We start from the raw sequence: 21,388 nt of genomic DNA, 5'->3' as shown, positions 1-21,388 counted from the left end.
AGGAGGTAGCATGTGAGACAGAGAAAGACCAGTGGGAAAGGGTCTGCTACCTAACTCAACACTCAGTTTAGTGTGGTTCGTGTTGAGACAGTGTCTCACCATGTTGTCCTGACAAGACCTGCAACTCATTTTGTAAATAGGATGGCCTGGAACGCAGAGATCTGCCTGCCTGTCTCTTGAATGCTGAGACTGAAAGTATGCGTAACCACTGTGTACGGTGCAATGTTGGTTCTAAGGAAAAAAATGTGGTATAGTGGTAAATTTTCTTAAAAAGAAAGAAAGAAAGAAAGACTTGCAATCAGCCTAGCTCAGGTCTTTTAACCACTGTGCTTTTAAAAAATAGTTTTATTTTTTTGGTTTTTCTAGACAGGGTTTCTCTGTGTGGCCCCAGCTGTCCTGAACTAGCTCTGTACTCTAGGCTTGCCCTTAACTCAGATTCTCCTGCTTTTGCCCCCGGAGTACTGGGACTAAAGGCGTGGACCACCACCACCAGTTCGAACTTTCCTATTTTTTAAAATTTAAACATTTTTTTTATGTGTATGAATGTTTTGTTTTCATACATGTCTGAGCACTACATGCATACGTGGTGCCTATAGAAGTCATGAGCTGCCTTATTGGTGATGAGAATTGAACCCACATCCTCTTGAAGATCAGCCAATCAGGAGCAGCCAGTGCCCTAAACATGGAGCCATTTCAGAAATGTCAAGATGGGATTTCTCTGTGTGTAACCTTGGCTCTCCCGGAGCTGGTTTTGTAGATCAGGCTGGCCTTGAACTCAAGAGATCTACCTGCTTCTGTTTCCAGAGTGCTGAGAGTAAAGGCATGGTTCACCACCCTGGTGAAATTTCCCTACTTTACTGATGGTAACTGATTCCCTGTTTTAGCCATCAGAAGTCTGGGGATCACAGACAGCACGTGTACACTAGGCTTTGGGATTCCTTTCCCCCTTATCCCAAAGTTTTCATGTTTGACTTTTGCCTTTCCCTAGGAGCGACTTATTTTTTTTAAACAGAGAATGTAAAATTGCTTCTTTGGCTAGATTTCGTCGGTTCTTTTGTAGCAACACTGAATTTCCTTTGTTAATAGGTCTATCAAAGATAAAATCTATAGCATTTTCAGAGGCTGCATAATTTGTAGTGTGCCATTTACTAGGGCAGGACTACCTTTTAGATTCGGCACTCTGAGCTCCAGGCCCGCACTTCACTTAGCACTCACGCGCTCAATAAATGCTTGCGCAAAGTATGAATGAACTAAAGAACCGCCAGAGCCTCCGAGGGGGTCGGCCTGGGAGTTCCAAAGTTCGGGAGGGGACACGGGGGCGGGCAGTGGGTGTCACGTGATGGGGCGGAGCAAATCCCATGTGCTTCCCCAGCGCCAGCGCAGCTCCGCCCTCTGCGCCGGTCACGTGGAGCGCTGGCTGCGCCTGCGGAGAAGCGGTGGCCGACGAGCGGGATCTGTGCGGGGAGCCGGAAATGGTTGTGGACTACGTCTGTGCGGCTGCGTGGGGCTCGGCCGCGCGGACTGAAGGAGACTGAAGGTAAAGCCGCCATGTCCGGGCCCGACCCGGCCCCCCACCCCTCCCCCCGCATCCGCCGCCATCCGGGCCGGGGCCCGCCACCCTGCGCCGCCGCCCGGGCGCCCCGGCCCCGAGCCCGTGCCCAGGCCCTACTCGCCAGGCCGATCCTCGGCCCACGTGTGCCGGGCCGGGCCCGGGTGGGGGTGGGGAGCAGGGCCCGGGCGGGGAGGGCGCTGGGGTGGCGGCGAGACAGCCACCTCCGCCCAGCCTGGGCCGCGGCCCGGCGCAGGCTGCGCGGCGCAGACCCGCCGCCCCCTCCCCCTGCGGGGCCCGGGCGGCCGCCGGGAAGTGACACGTTGTTCTTTGGCACTGGCCGCGTTGCGCAGAGCTGGGAGGTGGCGGCGGCGGGCAGGGAGGAGCCCCCAGCCCCGCCCGGCGGCCGACCCTCGCCTGCCCCGAGCCGGCTTCGCGGTCGTCTCCGCCCGCCCTGTTGGTGCGGCCGGACTCGCGCCCTTCCTGGCTTGTGTTCCCGGGCGGCCTCAGGCCTCTCCGGCCCCGCGCGAGTGCCCCGCGGCAGGCTCCGAACCCGGTGTCCCCGGGTGGGGGGTGGGGATATCACGGCCGGACCAGCCGGCTTCATTTGTGATCCGGGAGCCTGGTGCCAGCGAGACCTGGAATTTCCGGTCTGGTTGGTCTTGGGCCCCGTGGAGCCAGGTTGATACCCCTCACCTCCCAACCCCAGGCCTTCGGATGCCCAGAACCTGTAGGCCGCACTGTGGACTTATTCTTAACCGAGGGGGTGAGTGAGGGGGCTGTTTGAGCAGGCCAGGGTGGGGTCAGGGTGATGCGGGCCGGTGTGTTGGTGGGGTCCACGGGCTATATATTTTCAGTTTCTGCACTCACTTGTTACCTCCCCTAATTCATGTTGGCCCTAGCTCTCGGTACAACACTCTCCCCTCCCCCGGCCCTTTTGCCATAAGCTTTGGGTCCTCGTTCCAAGCTCTGCTCTTTTCCAACAGGTGCTGGGGGGACCCTGATGTGGCACCAAATGAAATGAACAAAGCTCCTCAGCCCACAGGCCCCCCACCAGCCAGGTCCCCTGGACTGCCACAGGTAATCAAGTCTGGTGGGGTGGAGGTCATGCAGCTCGAAGTTTTCCCACCCCCATCTGTGTCAGGGCAAAGTGCAGCTGCCTGCTGCCAAATTGAGATAGGGCCCCTGGCTGTCCCTGGGGCTGTCACAGGGAGGGAACATGTGGACTGCTGAGGCTGTTGCTGCACGTCTGCTCCCCTTATTTTACCAGCTTGGGTTTAGGCCCCACCCAGGTTTGCCCCTCTTGCTGAACTCTGGTCTCTCCCCTTCAGCCAGCGTTTCCCCCGGGGCAGACTGCACCGGTGGTGTTTAGCACGCCTCAAGCGACACAAATGAACACGCCTTCTCAGCCCCGCCAGGTGAGGGGCTGAGGCTAGAGTAGGGTGTTGGGTGGGAACTGGTTTGGGACTGGTATGGAAACTATGGACAATGTATATTTGCCTCCCCTAACCTCCTGGCTGTTGCTCTGTGGTATTTCGTACTGCTAGTTACTTAGGGTGATTGACCCTTAGTGGAACTTGTAGACTGAGAATGGCATTACTTGGGGTCTTTGAGAATCGGAGACTGTGTTGTGGGCCCTGCTGCCAGCTCTTTCTAGGAGGTTGCCATTGCCCTGTTCTCCCCTTTCTCTTTGAATTGTGATGAGATAAACATTCCAGCTGTGCTTTTGTGTGTGTGTGTTCTCCAAGTTCTTCCCAAGTGGAAGGATTTTGTTCCTACCCACTTTACTCCCCCTAACCCCACTCACATCACCTTGGGGATAATTGTCGTCTTTCCTGTCCCCATGTGCTCTCAGGGAGGATTCAGGTCTCTGCAGGTAATACCCCTTTCCTAATCCTGAGCCACCTCTTTGGTGTTACCCCATCCTCTACCTAGTCCATAGCTAGACACAGATTGGGGTGTTCGGGTGCCTTGTTTGCCATTTAAGACTTTGAGTCCAGGTACTGCATGTTAGAGGTCAACTGTTAGCAAGCAGGTGTCCCAGAACTGGGAGAGTGTTGCATGTAGCAGTTAGCCTCAGTACTTGAGATGGGACAGTGCATGCTGGGGCCTTACTTAGGCATGACGTATCTTGAGGTTAGGCCTCTGAAGGTTGCTAAGTGCATGGTAGTGAGTATAGGACACAAAGTTTTCATCTACGTTTGAAGGCAAGTGCTAGTAAGTCATGTGGGTTGACATTCTGTGAAGCCTGCTGTACTCTTAAGACTGTATGGGCATTGTGGAATGCTGGTTTTGCTGTTCATTCCTCCCATTTTGACTCCACCTGTTTTTTCTTCTTCCCAATAGCACTTCTACCCTAGCCGGGCCCAGCCCCCTAGCAGTGCAGCCTCCCGAGTGCAGAGTGCAGCCCCTGCCCGTCCTGGCCCAGCTCCCCATGTCTACCCTGCTGGATCCCAAGTAATGATGATCCCTTCCCAGATCTCCTACTCAGCCTCCCAAGGAGCCTACTATATCCCTGGACAGGTGAGGCAGGGGGCTGGGAGCCAGATAACCTAGTGCCTCATCCTCCACTTATCCTACCTGGCCTTCTAGACCCATTGCTCTTGTAGGGGTGGAACTTCTGGTCATTGTCCAGGTCTGGCTTACCCTACTTGATAATCTGTGGTGTTTGTAGCTTTTCTCATCTTCTTTTCCCTCTTTTTCCCCAACCCCCATCAGGGGCGTTCCACATATGTTGTCCCAACACAGCAGTACCCTGTGCAGCCAGGAGCCCCAGGCTTCTATCCAGGTGCAAGCCCTACCGAGTTTGGGACCTATGGTAAGCAGGGCAAGGAGTAGGTGGGGAGAATGTCCTAGGGAACATCTCAAGTGTTCAACATTTCTAAATGCTAAGCCATTTCTCTGCATGCTTTTGGTTTTTAAAATGATAGGATTAATAGATGGTAGAGATTAGTGCCTAATGTTTAACTTATTAGTAAAGGAAGCTTTGATCCTTTGCCAAGAGAGTTGGAATCTTACCCACTTGAAGGAGCACAGGATTAAGGGTGCACATGCCTTTAATCCCAGCCAGCACTAAGGCCGAGACAGGCAGAGTTTGAAGCCAACCTGGTCTACATAGTCAGTTCCAGGACAGCCAGCAGTACATAGAAACACCCTGTCTCAAAAAAAGAACCCAGGATCAGGGCCTTCAATCTGGCTCCGTGGATCAAAGTACCGCAGGCACCCAAGCCTGACATAGTGTGATCACTGGGACCCAGGTGGTAGACAGGACTGACTCCCACTAGTTATCTTCTTCCTCCACTCAACCCAGGCACACAAATGAGATCATGTAAAACTGATGTGTAAAAACGGAAGGGCTCGGTGCAGCTCAGTGTCTAGGGGAGAATTGCTCTTGTAGAGAGGCCAAGTTCCATGTCAACACCAGCGTCAGGCAGCTCAACAGCTAACTTTCAATTCCTGGTGGACTCAGTGCTTCTGGACTCTGGATACCCGCACACATATACATACCTCCAGACAGACACAATAAAAATAAGCTGGAAGAAACACAGGCTCTGGCTTGAAAGCCAAGTTACTGAACTTTATTTGGGGTTTCTTCTCATAGTTGGGAGACAGTAACAAGTATTTGAGTGGTTTTTGTTGCTAGTTTTTATTTATGTTCAAAGAAAAAACTGAATTTTACAGGTTTTGTTTGAAACAGTCTTACATATGTGGTTCTAACTTGGCCTGAAACTCCCCATGTAAACCAGGCTAGCCTTAAACTTGCAGTGACCCCCCTGCCACTGATTGCTAGAATTGCAAGTCTGTTACCATGCTAAACTTAAGAGCAGTATCTAAAAAATTCTTCCCATCAGGAAGATCTTAAATATGTACTTAAGATACATGCATAGTTGTATATGTGAGATTAAACATAAAACCACCCTTGGTACTTTCAAAAGGAACAAGTGGGAATTAGGGATGAGTTACAAATTTACCCCACATTGGAAACAATTGCTTTAGGGAATTGATTTTTATTTTTCTCTGGCTGGATGTTACTTTTTGTTAAGGTTGCCCCTTGCAAAGGGCTGAGTTAGGAATTTGAATCAGCTTCAGTAGAACAGTTTGGAAAACCCTGTTCATTCCCTGCCAAAGAGCTGATTGTGTCTCAAGTTGAGAGTATGCATGTGTGTTGCTGGGTTGGTGGTGTGTGTGTGGGGGGGGTGTAGAACAGGTAACTGGTAGCTGGTGTAGAGAGGAAGGAGTTCCTTCCTACAGGGTGTGTGTGTCTGTGTGAGGAATTCTTGTAAACGCAGTTCAAACTGGTTCCCCTGCTTTGACAGACACCTAATTCCCCAGAGAGGCGGGCAGGGCAGGGCAAGGGGCTGGCTATATATGATGACAGGTTCTGCAGTAGGAGGTGTTCAAGCACATATTAGTATGTGTTTGGATCTGGACGCTGTCACGAATCTTCTTTCTTGTCCTTCTTCCACCCCCCAAGCTGGAGCCTATTACCCAGCCCAAGGTGTGCAGCAGTTTCCTGCTAGTGTGGCTCCTGCCCCAGTTCTGATGAACCAGCCACCCCAGATTGCTCCTAAGAGAGAAAGGAAAACTGTGAGTAGCAGCTAGGGGCTCTGGGAAGGGACACTCATGGTGTCGGCTGGGATGGTCCTGTGGGAGCAAAACTTCATAGACATCTGAATGTAAGCAGAGAATAAGGTCTGTGGAGGAAGAATGTCCCTTGTAAGGGGGTTGTAGTGTAGAAGCAACTCACAAGAAGACTAAAATGGGCAGCAAGGAAATTCCCAAGAGACTTGTGCTCTAATAGGTTCACAAGACATGATTGTTTTGGGGGTGCTGGTGGTTAGCTTTGGAAATGGTTTGTTTTCTGTGCTTCTGACTCCTTAGTCCTGGAAGCTCTGGAGGCCTACGCCTCTGCTCAGTCCTCAAGCCCTGGGCATGGTGCCCAGAATAGGGTGCCAGGGCTGGGGAAGCCGCTGAGTCACCCTGGCTCCACCCACTGCATCTGGGCCCTACCCCTAGAGATCAGGCCGACTAGCCACAAGTGAGATATCAGGATGCTTGATGGGGGGTCTTTAGCCTTAGGGTGTTTGGCTATTGACTAAGGGATTGCTGGTGGGTAGAGGGGAGGGAGGGAGGGGCATTGTGATGTACAGGGCTGCTCTGTGAGGTCAAGAGTCTTAGGGGTGGGGGCTAGGGCAGCTACTACAAGAGCAGCCGGATGGGTTGACAGTAGAACTCATGGGGTTTCTGGCACCCACCCACCTGCTTCCCAGTAGGGGTGGGAGGTTGGCCTACAGTGTTAGGAGTGGGACAGGGGGGAGAGGTGGGCTCCTTCTGCTTCCCACTTATCCTATAGCTTTTTTCCCCCAGATCCGAATTCGAGACCCAAACCAAGGAGGGAAGGATATCACGGAAGAGATCATGTCTGGGGCCCGCACTGCCTCCACACCCACTCCTCCCCAGGTATTGTCATATCTTTGAGTGATACCTTGGTTTGGACAGCTGTTCTGCCCTAGATTTCCAAGTCACTTTATCTTTTCCTTTACCTAAGGGGTTTATTTCCCTGCTTTCCTGGATTTCTAGGCAGAGCTAAAGTAGAAATGACTCTAGTAAAGAAGGGTGTGGAACTCTTCAGTGCAAACTTATAACGCTTTGTGTCCTGCAGACGGGAGGCAGTCTGGAGCCTCAGCCCAATGGGGAGTCGCCTCAGGTTGCTGTCATTATCCGGCCAGGTAAGAAAGGCAGTGGCACAGCTTTTATGGGGGAAGTGGGGAGTGTGGGGATTTAAACTTGAAGGAGGTGGAGTGAGTCAAACTGAGTACCAGAGAAGAGTGACTTGGGTTTCACATAGTGGGTTTGAAGTTGCCCTGTTTTGGATAAGAGATGAAAACAGCTGAGGTGGGAGAAGGTTGGGGTGTGTTTTGTTAAATTGAAAGTAAGCTTGGCTAGAAGGAAGAACAGGAACAGTGAAGGACTTGGTGTCATACATTTTTTTTCCCTGCAGATGACCGGTCACAGGGAGCAGCCATTGGGGGGCGGCCAGGACTGCCTGGCCCAGAGCACAGCCCTGGCACAGAATCTCAGCCTTCGTCGCCTTCTCCAACCCCATCACCACCCCCAATTTTGGAGCCGGGGTCTGAGTCTAATCTTGGAGTCCTCTCTATTTCTGGGGACACTATGACAACGGGGATGATACCAATGTCTGTAGAAGAATCGACGCCCATCTCTTGTGAAACTGGGGAGCCATATTGCCTCTCTCCAGAACCCACTCTTGCCGAACCCATACTGGAAGTAGAAGTGACACTCAGCAAACCCATTCCAGAATCTGAGTTCTCTTCCAGTCCTCTCCAGGTCTCCACATCCCTGGTGCCTCACAGGGCTGAAACTCATGAGCCCAATGGTGTGATCCCATCTGAGGATCTGGAACCAGAGGTGGAGTCAAGCACAGAGCCAGCTCCTCCCCCTCCTTCAGCTTGTGCTTCTGAATTGCTTGTGCCCATTGCTCCAACTGCCCAACCTGAGGAACTACTCAATGGAGCCCCCTCGCCACCAGCTGTGGATTTAAGCCCAGTCAGTGAGCCAGAGGAACAGGCCAAGGAGGTTTCATCAGTGGCACTGGCCAGCATTCTCTCTCCCTCTCCACCTGTGGCTCCTTCAGATACTTCTCCTGCTCAGGAGGAAGAAATAGAGGAAGAAGATGATGAAGATGGAGAAGCCGAGAGTGAGAAGGGAGGAGAGGACCTCCCCCTCGACAGTACTCCTGTCCCAACCCAATTGTCTCAGAATTTAGAGGTGGCAGCAGCTACCCAAGGTAAGGAGGTCTGGCTAGATGATTAATGTTGCTCATCCCGGAGATGCTTTCAGTTTTCTTCTAAAATATTTGTTTACTATATACAAGTCCACTGTAGCTGTCTTCAGACACACCAGAAGAAGCATCAGATTCCATTACAGATGATTGTGAGCCACCATGTGGTTGTTGGAATTTGGATTTAGGACCTCTCTGGAAGAGCAGTCAGTGTTCCTAACCACTGAACCATCTCTCCAGCCCAAGATGCTCTCTTCATTGATCTCCCATTTGACACCTCTTCTGTTTTGTTTGAGACTGGGTCTTTGTGTAGTCCTGCTGCCTCCCAACTGCTAGGATTAAAGGCATGAACAGCCCCACAAAACGGACTCATATTTTGGCCTATAGTGAAGTTGAGGACTCAAGGCAGCCCAGGGAGGCCCTGAACTCCTGATCCTTGTGTTTCTATCGTGAGTTCAGGGATTTCAGGAATCTGTCACAGAGGGTTTTATCTAAAGTGAGAGTGAAGGGTAGAGGAATGTTAATGGCTAATTTTCACTTTTTTTTTTCTTTTTCTCTCTGTTAGGGATACTTATTAAATTGTCCACACCTTGTCCTCTTCTTTCTCCTTTTAGTGGCAGTGTCTGTGCCAAAGAGGAGACGGAAAATTAAAGAGCTAAACAAGAAGGAGGCTGTGGGTGACCTTTTAGATGCCTTCAAGGAGGTAAGGAAGCAAGTAGTTGAGGGGAGATGGCATAGTTTGGAGGCAGTGATCATGAAACTGAACCTGGGTGTTCATCTGTCCCTGAAGGAGGACCCAGCAGTACCAGAGGTAGAGAATCAGCCTCCCACTGGCAGCAACCCAAGCCCAGAATCTGAGGACAGTGCTGTGCCCCCACAGCCTGAGGAAGCAGAGGAAACCTGGGACTCCAAGGAAGACAAAATTCACAATGCTGAGAACATCCAGCCTGGGGAACAGAAGTATGAGTACAAGTCAGGTGTGTTTGAGAAGATGAACTGGTTGAGCAGTACTTACCTACTTCCATGAGAAATGGCCAGTCCAATTGCAGGACACAGGAAAGTGACTGATGCATCCTGTCTTGCAGATCAGTGGAAGCCTCTCAACCTTGAAGAGAAGAAGCGTTATGACAGGGAATTCCTGCTGGGCTTTCAGTTTATCTTTGCCAGTATGCAGAAGCCAGAAGGATTGCCCCATATCACTGATGTGGTGCTGGACAAGGTTGGTGTATTGAGGAAGGTTGGTTTGACCTGGAAGTGCCTGAGGTCTTCAGAGAGAAAGCTGTCATCCTAACCTGTTTCTGAGACATGACTCTTTTGCAGGCCAATAAAACACCACTTCGGGCACTGGATCCCTCCAGACTACCTGGCATAAACAGTGGCCCAGATTTCACTCCATCCTTTGCCAACTTTGGCCGACAAGCCCTCAGCAACCGTGGGCCCCCAAGGGGTGGGCCAGGTGGGGAGCTGCCCCGAGGGCCGGTGAGTGGGGCTGGCTGAGGGGCAGATGGTTAATGAACAGGGTAGAATTTGTTGTGTGTATCATCCTTTGGGGAGAAGTCTGTCTGAGTTGTGTGGTAATGTACAAGCATATTGTACTTGCTGTTCTGTCTTCAATTGTGTTCATCCCTTGTCTAGCAGGCTGGCTTGGGACCCAGGCGCTCTCAGCAGGGCCCACGAAAGGAAACTCGCAAGATCATTTCCTCAGTGATAATGACGGAAGACATAAAACTGAACAAAGCAGAGAAGGCTTGGAAACCCAGTAGCAAACGGACAGCAGCTGATAAGGATCGAGGGGAAGAGGATGCTGATGGAAGCAAGACCCAGGTACTTAAAGTCTTGCCTTTAGTCTCTATTCCTGCTCCTCTCTAGAGCTGCCTTGTAAGCCACTTTACTATGTCCATGTCTTCACTGTCTGGGCTCAGTCCCTATCATTTTGTCCTGTCTCAGCAGCCTGTGTTTATCTTGAGGCCTTCACTAGATGCTGTATCCTTTTCTCCACAGGACTTGTTCCGCAGGGTACGCTCCATCCTGAATAAGCTGACACCCCAGATGTTTCAGCAGCTGATGAAGCAGGTGACACAGCTGGCCATTGACACTGAGGAACGCCTGAAAGGAGTCATTGACCTCATCTTTGAGAAAGCCATTTCAGAGCCCAACTTCTCTGTGGCTTATGCCAACATGTGCCGCTGCCTCATGGCGGTTAGTTTCTACTATTTGCAAAATCTTAGAGGTTTTTCTTTCATGCTTTATTTAACATTTTATTTGCTTATATCTATGTAGTTGCATGTTTACCACAGTTAGCACAATTGACAGTCATCAGGATAACTTCTCTTTGACTTTTATGTAGATTCTCAAGCTTGCATGGCAGGCCTTTTCACCCTCTGAGCCATCTTGCTAGCCCAGTTTTCTAAATCTTATTGTCTAGATTCCTGCATCTTCCTGGGGATCCTCTAGTCCAGCTTTACTTGGTTCCCCCTTGTTTGTTAGGGTAGTTAAGTGTGCTTTACAGCATAGGCTTTCTGGGTCAGGGAGACTTGAAAGGCCTTCTTTGCCTTGGGCTGGTCTAATGTGGTATTCTCTTTGGCCTATAGCTGAAAGTGCCCACTACAGAAAAGCCAACAGTGACTGTGAATTTTCGTAAACTGTTGCTAAATCGGTGCCAGAAGGAATTTGAGAAAGACAAAGATGATGATGAAGTTTTTGAAAAAAAGCAAAAAGAGATGGATGAAGCTGCTACGGTGAGAGAATGTATTGCCAATCATACCCTGTGCTCAGCAGCCACCCTTCACCATTACCAGTTAGAGCTTGACTTCAGAGGTCTAGGGATTATTAAGGATCTTGGGGGCTCTCTTGACCTTAGGACAGGAGTGCTAGGCTGGCTGGCTGGCTGACAATCTAGATAAGGGAGGGAATTTTAGCCAATTGGCTGTTTGGGTTTGTTCTTAGCTTTCTTTTTATATATATGTTTGGCCACTCTGTATATATGTGTGTAGTATACATGCCTGGTGCCAGAGGAGACCAAAACGGGGGACTAGATGCCCTGGAACTGGAGTTAAAGATGGTTCTGAACTACCACATGGATGCTGAGAACTGAATCTAGATTTTTTTTGCAAGAGCAGAAGTGTTCATAACTACTGACCTTCTCTCTAGGATTCCCCTGCTTACCTTTTTTAAAAAAAGATTTATTTATTTTATGCATATGAGAACACCAGAAGATAGCATCAGATCCCATCACAAATGGCTGTGAGAGTGAGTCACCATGTGGTTGCTGGGAGTTGAACTCGGGACCTCTGGAAGAACAGCCATATTAACCTAGTACTCTTAACCTCTGAGCCATCTTTCCAGCTCTTTGGTTATCTGTTTGACATAATCTTTGTCTTATCACTGACAGGCAGAAGAACGGGGACGCCTGAAAGAAGAGCTAGAAGAGGCCCGAGACATAGCTCGGCGGCGCTCCTTAGGGAATATCAAATTCATTGGAGAGCTGTTCAAGTTGAAGATGTTAACAGAAGCAATAATGCATGACTGTGTGGTCAAACTACTTAAGAACCATGATGAGGAGTCCCTGGAATGCCTCTGCCGCCTTCTCACCACTATTGGCAAAGACCTGGACTTTGCAAAAGCCAAGGTAGAGGTCCTGGGATGTGGTAGGAGATGAGTAAGGCGTATGGGTCTTCTGTTTGCTGACAAGATGCAGGCTGAGGGATTTGGGATGTTTAACCTGTATCAGAGGTAAAAGAGCGACAAAACTGACCTGATCCTTTTGCTACCTAGCCTCGAATGGATCAGTATTTCAACCAGATGGAAAAAATTATTAAAGAAAAGAAGACCTCATCTCGCATCCGTTTTATGCTGCAGGATGTACTCGATCTGCGGCAGGTATGTGTCTTCCCCTCTTCATCTGCCACTCCAGTTCCTGATGCTCTACCTTGGCTGATCTCTGCCAACCCCAAAATAACTGTTTCCGTTTTGTTCCCAAAGAGCAATTGGGTGCCACGCCGAGGGGATCAGGGTCCTAAGACTATTGATCAAATTCACAAGGAGGCTGAGATGGAAGAGCACCGAGAACATATCAAAGTACAGCAGCTCATGGCCAAGGGCAGCGACAAACGTCGGGGTGGCCCTCCAGGCCCACCTATCAGTGAGTTTGAGGCTAGGGCTGAGGAGGAGACAATGAAGCTCCTAGAGGATATGATGCTATTCTTTCCACTGATGACTTCTGTTAGTGCCACGTGTCTGGGCCACTGAGACCACATGATGGGATTGAGGATCTGAGGGAGAGAGGCTGAGGGTGGCCCAAGAAGGGGTTGTTAGGACTTGTTACTCCAACATGTTCCTCTTTCTCCCTCCCTCCCTCCCTCCCTCCCTCCCTCTCTCTCTCTCTCTCTCTCTCTCTCTCTCTCTCTCCCTCCCTCCCTCCCTCCCTTCTGTCTCTTTTTTGTCTCAGACCGTGGCCTTCCACTTGTTGATGATGGTGGCTGGAATACAGTCCCTATCAGCAAAGGCAGTCGCCCCATTGACACCTCACGGCTTACCAAGATCACAAAGGTAAGGTTGTGTTCTTGAGTAGGTGAGTTGGAGGGTGAAGAGAACAAATCTTGCATTATTAGTCCCTAAAGTTAGGGTGGTGATAGCTAAACTTAGACAAAATGTGCCTGCTGAAGGATTTGTTCACATCGGTCTTAGTAAGCTGATAAAAACACCAAAATAAACCAAAAATAGTTTTTACATTTTAAGTGATTGAAAAAAATAACAGGATGATACTTTATGGTATATAAAATATATAATTTGGGCTCAGAGATTAAGAGCACTGGTAGCTCTTTCAGAGGTCCTGAGTTCAATTCCTAGCAACTACATGGTGGTTCATAACCATGATCATGGGCTGGTCCCCTTTTCTGGCCTATATGCAGACAGAACAGTATATTCATAATAAATCTTTTTTTAAAGTAGGTAGAATTTGAATTCTATTGTTTATTGGTAATTATTTGATACAACAACTATACTATTTTCACACTATAATAACAATGAGTAGCGGTCATAAGCTGTAGATTGCAAAGCCCTAGAATATTTACTGTCTTGACTGTTTAGCCCTGTGTGGCTGTGTGTGGTAGAGTTGGCTAAGGGCTTAGGTTGTTAAGAGATACGAGTCTGCTATCTTTCCTTCTGCAGCCTGGTTCCATTGATTCTAACAACCAGCTCTTTGCACCTGGAGGACGACTGAGTTGGGGCAAGGGCAGCAGTGGGGGGTCAGGAGCCAAGCCCTCAGACACAGGTATGGAGGCCACTGTAGGGAGCTGGGTGCTTTGCTAGTTTCAGCTTCCTTGTGTTATAGTCTTTCCTACACAGAAATCTCTGAGAATAAGTAATTAGGGAATGAATATAGGACTTGTATACGTGATGCCAAGGATTGGATTACTTTATTGTCGTTGTGGGATGCATAAAGAAGTAAAGGTATTGTGGTACACCTAGCTCTTGAAGGTAGACGTTTTCTTTCTGCCCTTTGTAGCATCAGAAGCTACCCGTCCAGCTACCTTGAATCGCTTTTCTGCTCTTCAACAAACATTACCTGCAGAAAACACAGATAACAGACGTGTTGTACAGAGGTGAGTTTCTGGGTGTGGGGTTGTTAGAGAGTACAGTGATTGGGTTTTAGTTGTCAGAGCATAGGGATTTATCATGACTATTGCCTGTACATGTCCTTGGTGACAAGAATGAGACCCCATAGTTGCCCTGAATATTGGATAGTCACATAAAGTGCTCGAGTGGTACAGGTGAGAAACAATGTGTCTCATCTTCCAGGAGTAGCTTAAGCCGGGAACGAGGTGAGAAAGCTGGGGACCGGGGAGACCGGCTAGAGCGGAGTGAGCGGGGAGGTGACCGTGGGGACCGACTTGATCGTGCCAGAACACCTGCCACCAAGCGAAGTTTTAGCAAAGAAGTGGAGGAGCGAAGTAGAGAGCGGCCATCCCAGCCTGAGGGACTCCGCAAGGCAGCTAGCCTCACAGAGGATCGTGGTCGGGATCCTGGTGAGAAGGAAGGGAAGGCTTGCAGATGAGGGGGTGGGGCATATTGGCTGATACAGGACCGAGTATTGCCTAACTTTCTTGGGGAGCTCTGGATTCTTTTAAGATGAGTAACTGAGAAGTTCTTCTGTAGTGAAGCGAGAAGCAACTCTACCTCCAGTGAGCCCTCCAAAGGCTGTGCTCTCTGTGGATGAGGTGGAGAAGAAATCTAAGGCCATCATTGAGGAATATCTCCATCTCAATGACATGAAGGTTGGCACTGGGGAGGGACTAGGGATTGCTAGTAAGGGTGGGGAGGGGGAGTCATGCTGACTGGTTTATATAGGCTGTAGACCCAGCAATGATTTTCTTCCTCATGCTTTGCCCTCCTCAGGAGGCTGTACAGTGTGTCCAGGAGCTGGCTTCACCCTCCTTGCTCTTCATCTTTGTACGGCTTGGCATCGAGTCCACGCTGGAGCGTAGTACCATTGCTCGTGAGCACATGGGGCGACTGCTGTACCAGCTGCTCTGTGCAGGGCACCTCTCCACTGCCCAGTACTATCAAGGGTATGATCTGTTCCTTCTCCTTTGTGGGATTCCTGGAACCTTGGATTTTAGCTTGAGATTGTCTCATGACTGGAAAATGTTTCTGGCGGGAGTGTGGGGCTCCATATTTGATTTTTAGTTGTGCTGTATTTCTCTAAAAGCAGGATGAGTGTCTAGCCCATCTCTAAATGCCCTGACCTCTTATTCCCTTCTCAGGCTGTATGAAACACTAGAATTGGCTGAAGACATGGAAATTGATATCCCTCACGTATGGCTTTACCTGGCAGAATTGATAGCACCTATTCTCCAGGAAGATGGGGTGCCCATGGGAGAGCTTTTCAGGTAAGCCTTGCCTCCCTTTGTGGATGGATTCAACAGAGACCAAGGAGGACGTGAGATAAGTTGCATACTTGGGTTTGAAGAGGGATAGACTAATACTGAGGGCTTTGGAACCCATCAGGATTGATTTTTTTTTTTTTTTCTTACAGGGAAATTACGAAGCCTCTGAGACCCATGGGCAAAGCTACTTCTTTGTTGCTGGAGATCCTGGGTCTCTTATGCAAGAGCATGGTGAGTTAAACCTTTCACAGGTTGATGTATTCAGAGACTTTTGTGTAGCTTTGGCTGCCCTTGGTGACCATGGAACCTCTTGGTCCTTTGTTGGCCTTTGTTTATAATGCTAGGACCACTTTGATACTTGAGAGAGGAAAAGTGTTAATTAAATAATAGTTTCTGTCATGAGTTTTTCCTGAGTAGGAAGATGGACAAAGAAAGACCCTAGACCCATGGCTAATTGATTTGACTAGCTTGTCTTTGAACATTTCACTATAGACTAAGCTCCCTGGGATTACAGCACTTAAATAGTATGAACTCCAACTTGGCACAGAACAAAGGGAGAGAAAGAGTGAAATGTGAAATAGGGAAACAGTATTGCAGTATCTCAGGGCCATGGAGTTACAAGAATATTTGGCAGTGTTGACAAGGGAAGGCCACCTTTGATGCACACTACAACTGTTGGTGAAAGTTCATTGGTGATTGGAGTGTAAAGCTTTGGAAAAGGCAAGTTGAGAGTGGTGCCCGTGGTGGTGGTAAGTCGGAGTGTGTAGTGTGAAGTTTGGGAGTCTAGAACTCGGTTAAGACAAGATTGAAAGGGACATCTTATGAAGTGGTGGAAGTATTAGTGCTGTAAGATTTTTCTAGGAAACCAATGGCCGTATCATCTTTGGTTTTTTGAGAAAAGATTTCTCTGTACCCCTAGCTGTTATGGTGCACCACCACTGGCTGGCAATTTTATTTTTTAAGCAAGTGTTCATTTACATGGGAAAATAAAAAAGCTCAGTGGTTAAGAGGAACAAAAATAACATTAACTAATTTTATTTACTTACTTAGATTTCTTTCTCTTTTTGGGTGTGTGTGTGTGTGTGTGTGTGTGTGTTTACGTACGTACATACGTACGTATGTGAAGAAGAATATGTCAGGATCCTTGGAATCTGCCTTATGGGGGGTGATTGAGAAACCACAGTGTGGGTACTGGGACCAAGTGTTCTTAACTGCTAAGTCAACTCTCCAGATCTGAAAAACAGTAATGAATATATATTTTTTTAAAGATTTATTTTATGTGAGTAGACTGTCACTGTCTTCAGACACACCAGAAAGAGTATCAGATCTCATTACAGATGGTTGTGAGCCACCATGTGGTTGCTGGAATTTGAACTCAGGACCTCTGGAGGAGCAGGCAGTGCTCTTAACTGATTGAGACATCTCTCCAGCCTATGGATTAAAAAAAAAAAATCAACAAAACTTTGTGAAAGGAAATATAGGTGAAATGCATCTACTATGTATACATGCTAGGACGAGATATATAGACTTGGTTGTTGATCTTTTTGTGGTCTTCTGTGACTGTGGTTCCTTTAAACGTTCTACAAATGCCAAGTGATACTTTCCCTAGAGCCTTTGCCCCATCCTAATGTCATACCTCTGTGGTGAGTGAGTTCCTCTTGCTTGTGATGCTTACTTAATCTAAGCATGGAAACGTGCCGTGCAGACTGGTGTCTGTGGTTTGACTACTGAAGAGCTATTGTGTCTGAAGAGGCAAGGGCCATGTGTATTGGTCTTTTGTTTTTCAGGGTCCCAAAAAGGTGGGGATGCTGTGGAGAGAGGCTGGACTGAGCTGGAGGGAGTTTCTAACTGAAGGCCAAGATGTTGGCTCATTTGTGGCTGAAAAGGTTTGAGACTGGAGTTCAGTTTTTCTGCATTTGGGGGTAGCTGATCTCATCTTTCTCTCATCTTTTATACCTCCTTTGTGGGTTGTTTATAGAAGGTGGAATATACCTTGGGAGAAGAATCTGAAGCTCCTGGCCAGAGGGCACTTGCTTTTGAGGAGCTGCGGAGGCAGCTAGAGAAGCTGCTGAAGGATGGTGGCAGTAATCAACGTGTGTTTGACTGGATAGAGGTGTGTTTCTCATGGACGCTGGGGAAAGGGTGGAGAGGTCGTTTTTGAAGTGGGTGGTTTGAGAGTAACAAGAGTGGATACTTAGGACACGTTTGTTTTTCTGCACAGGCCAACCTGAATGAGCAGCAGATAGCATCCAATACATTAGTTCGAGCCCTCATGACAACTGTCTGTTATTCAGCAATTATCTGTAAGCCAGGGAGGTGGTAGGACAAGGGTGGGCCAGGCAGTCTAATGGGGTGAAAGAAGTTTTGGTCTTGGCCTTCTGGGGCCAAGCCAGGTAAAATCTGCATTGTTCCACTTTTTTTGTTCTTGGTTTTTTCCTGTAGTTGAGACTCCTCTCCGAGTGGATGTTCAAGTGTTGAAAGTGCGAGCAAGACTGCTACAGAAGTACCTGTGTGATGAACAGAAGGAGCTACAAGCACTCTATGCTCTCCAGGCCCTTGTAGTGACCTTAGAACAGCCTGCCAGTAAGAGCCAGGCTGCAGGGGTGAGGGTGGGACAGAGGGACTGCCAGGTAGAGGACGGTGGTCATGGAAGGTACTCGGTCCACGAGAGGCAGGGAGAAAGCAAAATATACCCTGGTGGTTTGATTTGATGACTTACCCTACCCTCTGCTTGTTTCCTTGCCTACAAATGGAATGAGTTAATCTAAGCCTGGAGGGTCGATTGCCTGCCCGATTTGTGCTTGACCAGTAGATGACAGCAATGCCGAGGTGATAGGCAGTAGCATCTTTCAGATACTGTGCCCATCTGTCTGACACGAGGCTGAAGCCTTGTTGACAGCTGTTAGGGATTTATCTCCATTTTCCACATGTGAAGATGGGAGCTTATGATCATTTCTGAGGTTTACAAGTTCAGCACAAGGTCTGCGTGGGTGTTGAAGTGAGCAAACAAAGCATAGTTCTGGCCTGGTCTGGAGTCAGCATGAATTGTAGAAGGTGGGCCCAAGAGGTGATGGTGTGAATTGGGTACCCATAGAGAGCAGGCCTCCTGAGCTGGAATAAAGACATGAAAAGAAGCTACTGAAGGAAGGTACAGCAGTCATGAACAAGAGGGACTAGAGGAGTAGAGGTGAGGGGGCAGATACTTTAGGCCAGGTAAGTACTGACAGGGACCTTGCACAGAATGGAGTAAGGCTTTTGTGGGATTGTAAGCAAAGAAAAGAATTTGAGCTAAGAATAGTGGTGTCACATCCTGTGATCCTAACTAGTACCAGAGGCAGAGAAGCACAAGTATCTCTTAAAAGTGTGAGGCCAGCCTTGGCTGATTATATTAGACGCTGTTTCAGAAGACACACACCCCCCCCCAAGCTGGTTGTAGTGGCACTCAGGAGACAGGAAAGTGGGTCTCTGATCAAGACAACCAGGAATACATACATCAAAACAAAAACCCAAACAGTACTTGAAACATATACCTTTAAAATATTGTCAGCTATTTACTTCATTTTCCAGTGGAGGAGGCTAAGGCTGTTGGAATGGTCCTGCCGGGACTCCTGCCTTTTCCAATATGTTTTTAAAAGGATATGGGATTGCCTTGAGAATTAAGAACCCTGGCAAAATGGAGAACACAGACAGGGCAGGGGCCTGTGGGCAAAAAGAAAGTTTGGTATAGGAAAATGGTTGAAAAGGCTAGATGCTATGGTGTGGTAGGTCGCTATCTAAAAAAATGCTGAGTATTTAGAACAGTGAGGTCTTCCTGGCAAGCTCCAGTATTTGATAGAATAGGTGGGGGTCTGAGGTTCTGAATTGGAAAGGACTGATAGTTGGTTGAGACAGGAAGAAAAAACAAGTATTAAAACCTTAACTATTGGGTAGTTGAAAGGTAGCTTTGTGGTAAGATTGAATTTAACATGTGAATGTGTAGGGCAAAGTAGGTAAGCAGTTGTACAGATGTGGGTTAAGTGAAGGGTCAGCTATATCCATATAGAGGTGTGGAAAGCCCAGAGGAATGTCTTGGCCTGAACTTCTCATGGTTGGTAAGCTAACTTAGCACCTTTGAGCTGGGCATCAGGTCCTGTGCTTCACTTAATGGAGTTCGTGAGAAATGGGGTGGGCAGTGTTGTGGGATTGCATTGTAAGACAAGCGTGAGGAAAATTGCTGTGATAGCTAGAGACAAGGGTCAGAGGATATTCCTGGGGGTTCACGGGGAAGATGGTGAGAGAATGATGCCACTGGGCAGTGTAGCACTCCAGAGGCCAGACAAGGGTACAAGTGTGTGGGTGGGAAGAAAGAGGTTCATTGGTAATCTGTCTGCCACAGACTCCTCAATGCTGGAACTCGGATGACTTACTTATGTATAAGTACACTGTAGCTGTCTTCAGATACACCAAAAGGGGGTATCAGATGTCATTACAGATGGTTGTGAGCCACCATGTGGTTGTTGGGGACTGAAGTGAGGGCCTCTGGAAGAGCAGCCAGTGCTCTTAACCTCTGAGCTGTTTTTCCAGCCCCCCAGCTTACTTTCATTTATTTACTTATTTCTTTTGTCTTCTGGGATGCAATCTTAAGTAGTCTGTTCTGGCCCCAAACTAGTTAGGAAGTTTAGGCTTGCCCTAAATTTGATCCTCTTGCCTTCTCTATTCCAAGTAACGGTTTCCGGTTGTGGGCACTAGGCCTAACCTTTTTCCTTTCTTTTTTTATTTTGGTTTTTTGAAACAGGTTTTTCTGTATAGCCTTGATCTGTAGACTTGGGCTAAGTGTTGAAGCTCAAGGGCATACACACCTTTATATATGTCATCACACCCAGCCTTCCCTTCCTTTGACATGTGCTCTCGCTCTTGTAGAACTAGCTGGCCTAGAAAAATGTATTGCAGACCAGGCTTAGTCTCAAGGGTCTCAAATGGACCCTTCTGAAATTAAAGGTGTGTGCCACCGTACCTGGGCTCAGTTTTCCCCCATTTCAGACAATTTTGTTAAATTGCTAGGGTTGGCTTTGAGCTTGCTATCTTGATCTGCCCCAGTCTCCCAAATACTTGGGTCTACATGCCTATCTATGGCTGAGTAACTCATTCTTGGGCTAAGTCTCTGTCATAAGATGAGCACTCTGTCAGAGGCCCAGTCACTCTGGATGCGAGAATGGTAGATCAAGGTTGTGTTTAGCAGTGTCTTGTTGGGAGGGATCTCTGGCTTTGGCTAGTCACCTAATTGATGTCCTTGTGGCTTGCAGACCTGCTTCGGATGTTCTTTGATGCTCTATATGACGAGGATGTGGTGAAGGAAGATGCCTTCTACAGCTGGGAGAGCAGCAAGGACCCTGCTGAGCAGCAGGGCAAGGGTGTGGCCCTTAAATCTGTCACAGCATTCTTCAATTGGCTTCGTGAGGCTGAGGACGAGGAGTCTGATCACAACTGATGGCGGGTGGGGCAGGGGACTTTGGAGCCATGGACACGTGGATGGCCCAGCTAGCCAGCCGCCTGGACTGCAGGGGGGCGGTGGCAGCAGTGGCGGCAGTGGCAGTGGGTGCCTGTAGTGCTGTGTCTTGAGCTAATAAAGTGGCTGATGAGGCAGGATGGCTTGGGGCTGCCTGGTTGCCCCCTCCAGGATGCTGCCAAGTGTCTCCTCCCCCCAGGGCACAGAGATATATATAAAGTCTTGAAATTTGGTGTGTCTTTGTGGGGGGAGGGGCACTACCGCCTGCCTCTAGGGTCCTTTTTTATTTTCTGAAATCACTCTTGGGACTGCCGTCCTCGCTGCTGGGGGCATATGCCCCAGCCCCTGCACCACCCCTGCTGCTGCCTGGGCAGGGGAAAGGGGGGGCACGGTGCCTGTAATTATTAAACATGAATTCAATTAAGTTTATTGTCTCTTTACTGATCCGCACCGTTGAAGGAATATGGATAGGTGGGCAACTTCCTTATCAGATTTAGCCACTGTATCATTGATAATTGTTTTCCTATCAAAATTTTGGGAACCTGGGGTGTTGCTTTTCTGGAGGGTTAGGGTCTCTGGCTCAGTTTGACATGAAATGGGAAATGAGCGTAGGGTACTTTTACTCCTGTCAGGTTGATCCGGGCCTTGAGTTTGAGGCCCTTGTA

General features: G+C 48.6%; 1 protein-coding gene across 5 annotated transcripts; it reads left to right on the top strand.

Annotated features, from left to right (window-relative positions):
* The first annotated feature begins 1,400 nt into the window (after nt 1-1,400).
* Nucleotides 1,401-21,147, top strand: EIF4G1 (eukaryotic translation initiation factor 4 gamma 1). 5 transcript variants are annotated; one of them, XM_080919335.1, is made up of 33 exons: nt 1,401-1,537; nt 2,259-2,315; nt 2,536-2,629; nt 2,881-2,967; nt 3,896-4,072; nt 4,298-4,367; nt 6,024-6,136; nt 6,917-7,009; nt 7,212-7,278; nt 7,551-8,357; nt 8,966-9,054; nt 9,142-9,328; nt 9,437-9,570; nt 9,672-9,830; nt 9,987-10,175; nt 10,353-10,550; nt 10,943-11,089; nt 11,743-11,979; nt 12,126-12,230; nt 12,333-12,492; nt 12,799-12,899; nt 13,521-13,623; nt 13,858-13,954; nt 14,151-14,377; nt 14,508-14,626; nt 14,748-14,920; nt 15,116-15,241; nt 15,388-15,469; nt 17,026-17,124; nt 17,217-17,351; nt 17,460-17,541; nt 17,681-17,821; nt 20,521-21,147. In XM_080919335.1, the coding sequence occupies exons 3-33, from the start codon at nt 2,570-2,572 to the stop codon at nt 20,703-20,705; spliced, it is 4,749 nt and encodes a 1,582-aa protein (XP_080775461.1). In that variant the 5' UTR covers nt 1,401-1,537; nt 2,259-2,315; nt 2,536-2,569; the 3' UTR covers nt 20,706-21,147. The 5 variants fall into 5 exon arrangements, with proteins under 5 accessions (XP_080775461.1, XP_080775460.1, XP_080775458.1 ...); XM_080919334.1 differs by having other exon boundaries at nt 4,268-4,367; nt 9,990-10,175; XM_080919332.1 differs by having other exon boundaries at nt 4,268-4,367.
* The last annotated feature ends 241 nt before the right edge of the window (nt 21,148-21,388 follow it).

The sequence above is a fragment of the Micromys minutus genome, assembly GCF_963924665.1.
Source record: "Micromys minutus genome assembly, chromosome: 7".
Classification (NCBI taxonomy): Eukaryota; Metazoa; Chordata; class Mammalia; order Rodentia; family Muridae; genus Micromys; species Micromys minutus.
The sequence above is the reverse complement of the archived record's forward strand: the minus strand, read 5'-3'. Positions and strand labels throughout refer to the sequence as shown.

Excerpts from the sequence above, each read along its gene's own strand:
- EIF4G1 (XM_080919332.1), top strand. The coding sequence starts at position 2,570 with ATGAACAAAGCTCCTCAGCCCACAGGCCCCCCACCAGCCAGGTCCCCT. Across the intron at positions 12,493-12,798 it reads CCCTCCAGGCCCACCTATCA|ACCGTGGCCTTCCACTTGTT; the intron begins GTGAGTTTGAGG and ends TTTTTGTCTCAG. Across the intron at positions 15,242-15,387 it reads CCCATGGGAGAGCTTTTCAG|GGAAATTACGAAGCCTCTGA; the intron begins GTAAGCCTTGCC and ends TTTTTCTTACAG.